The following is a 295-nucleotide window of genomic DNA, read 5'->3' as shown; positions in this document are numbered from 1 at the left end:
TACACTTCTCAAAAAAGAAAAAAAATCCTCGAAATTGCAGATTGCAGACCTGCTACTAGAGTCCGGAGCTGATGTGAACGCGCAAGACTGGACGGGCCAGACACCGTTGCACTGGGCGGCGTACGAGGGCACTGTCGAGACCGTGCAATTGCTCTTGGATTGCGGGGCTGACACGACCATAAGGAACAAGGAGGGACTTCGATACGACAACCTGGTGAGTTCTGACGGAGGGCGACGTCGCTCTGCCTACTTTGTTTTTTGGGTGGTGGAAATAGGGAGAGAGAAAAGATAGGGA

At 52.2% G+C, this 295-nt stretch overlaps 1 protein-coding gene across 1 annotated transcript in view; it reads left to right on the top strand.

Annotated features, from left to right (window-relative positions):
• LOC119588620 (ankyrin repeat domain-containing protein 65-like) overlaps positions 1-295 on the top strand; it is a gene marked incomplete in the record, with an annotated part of 23,463 nt that overhangs the window by 13,951 nt on the left and 9,217 nt on the right. The window contains 1 exon segment of the mRNA XM_037937260.1: positions 41-214. Coding sequence (XP_037793188.1) covers positions 41-214 — 174 coding nt within the window.

This window comes from Penaeus monodon, chromosome 24 (assembly GCF_015228065.2).
Source record: "Penaeus monodon isolate SGIC_2016 chromosome 24, NSTDA_Pmon_1, whole genome shotgun sequence".
Taxonomy (NCBI): Eukaryota; Metazoa; Arthropoda; class Malacostraca; order Decapoda; family Penaeidae; genus Penaeus; species Penaeus monodon.
This window is presented reverse-complemented; position numbering and strand designations above follow the sequence as displayed.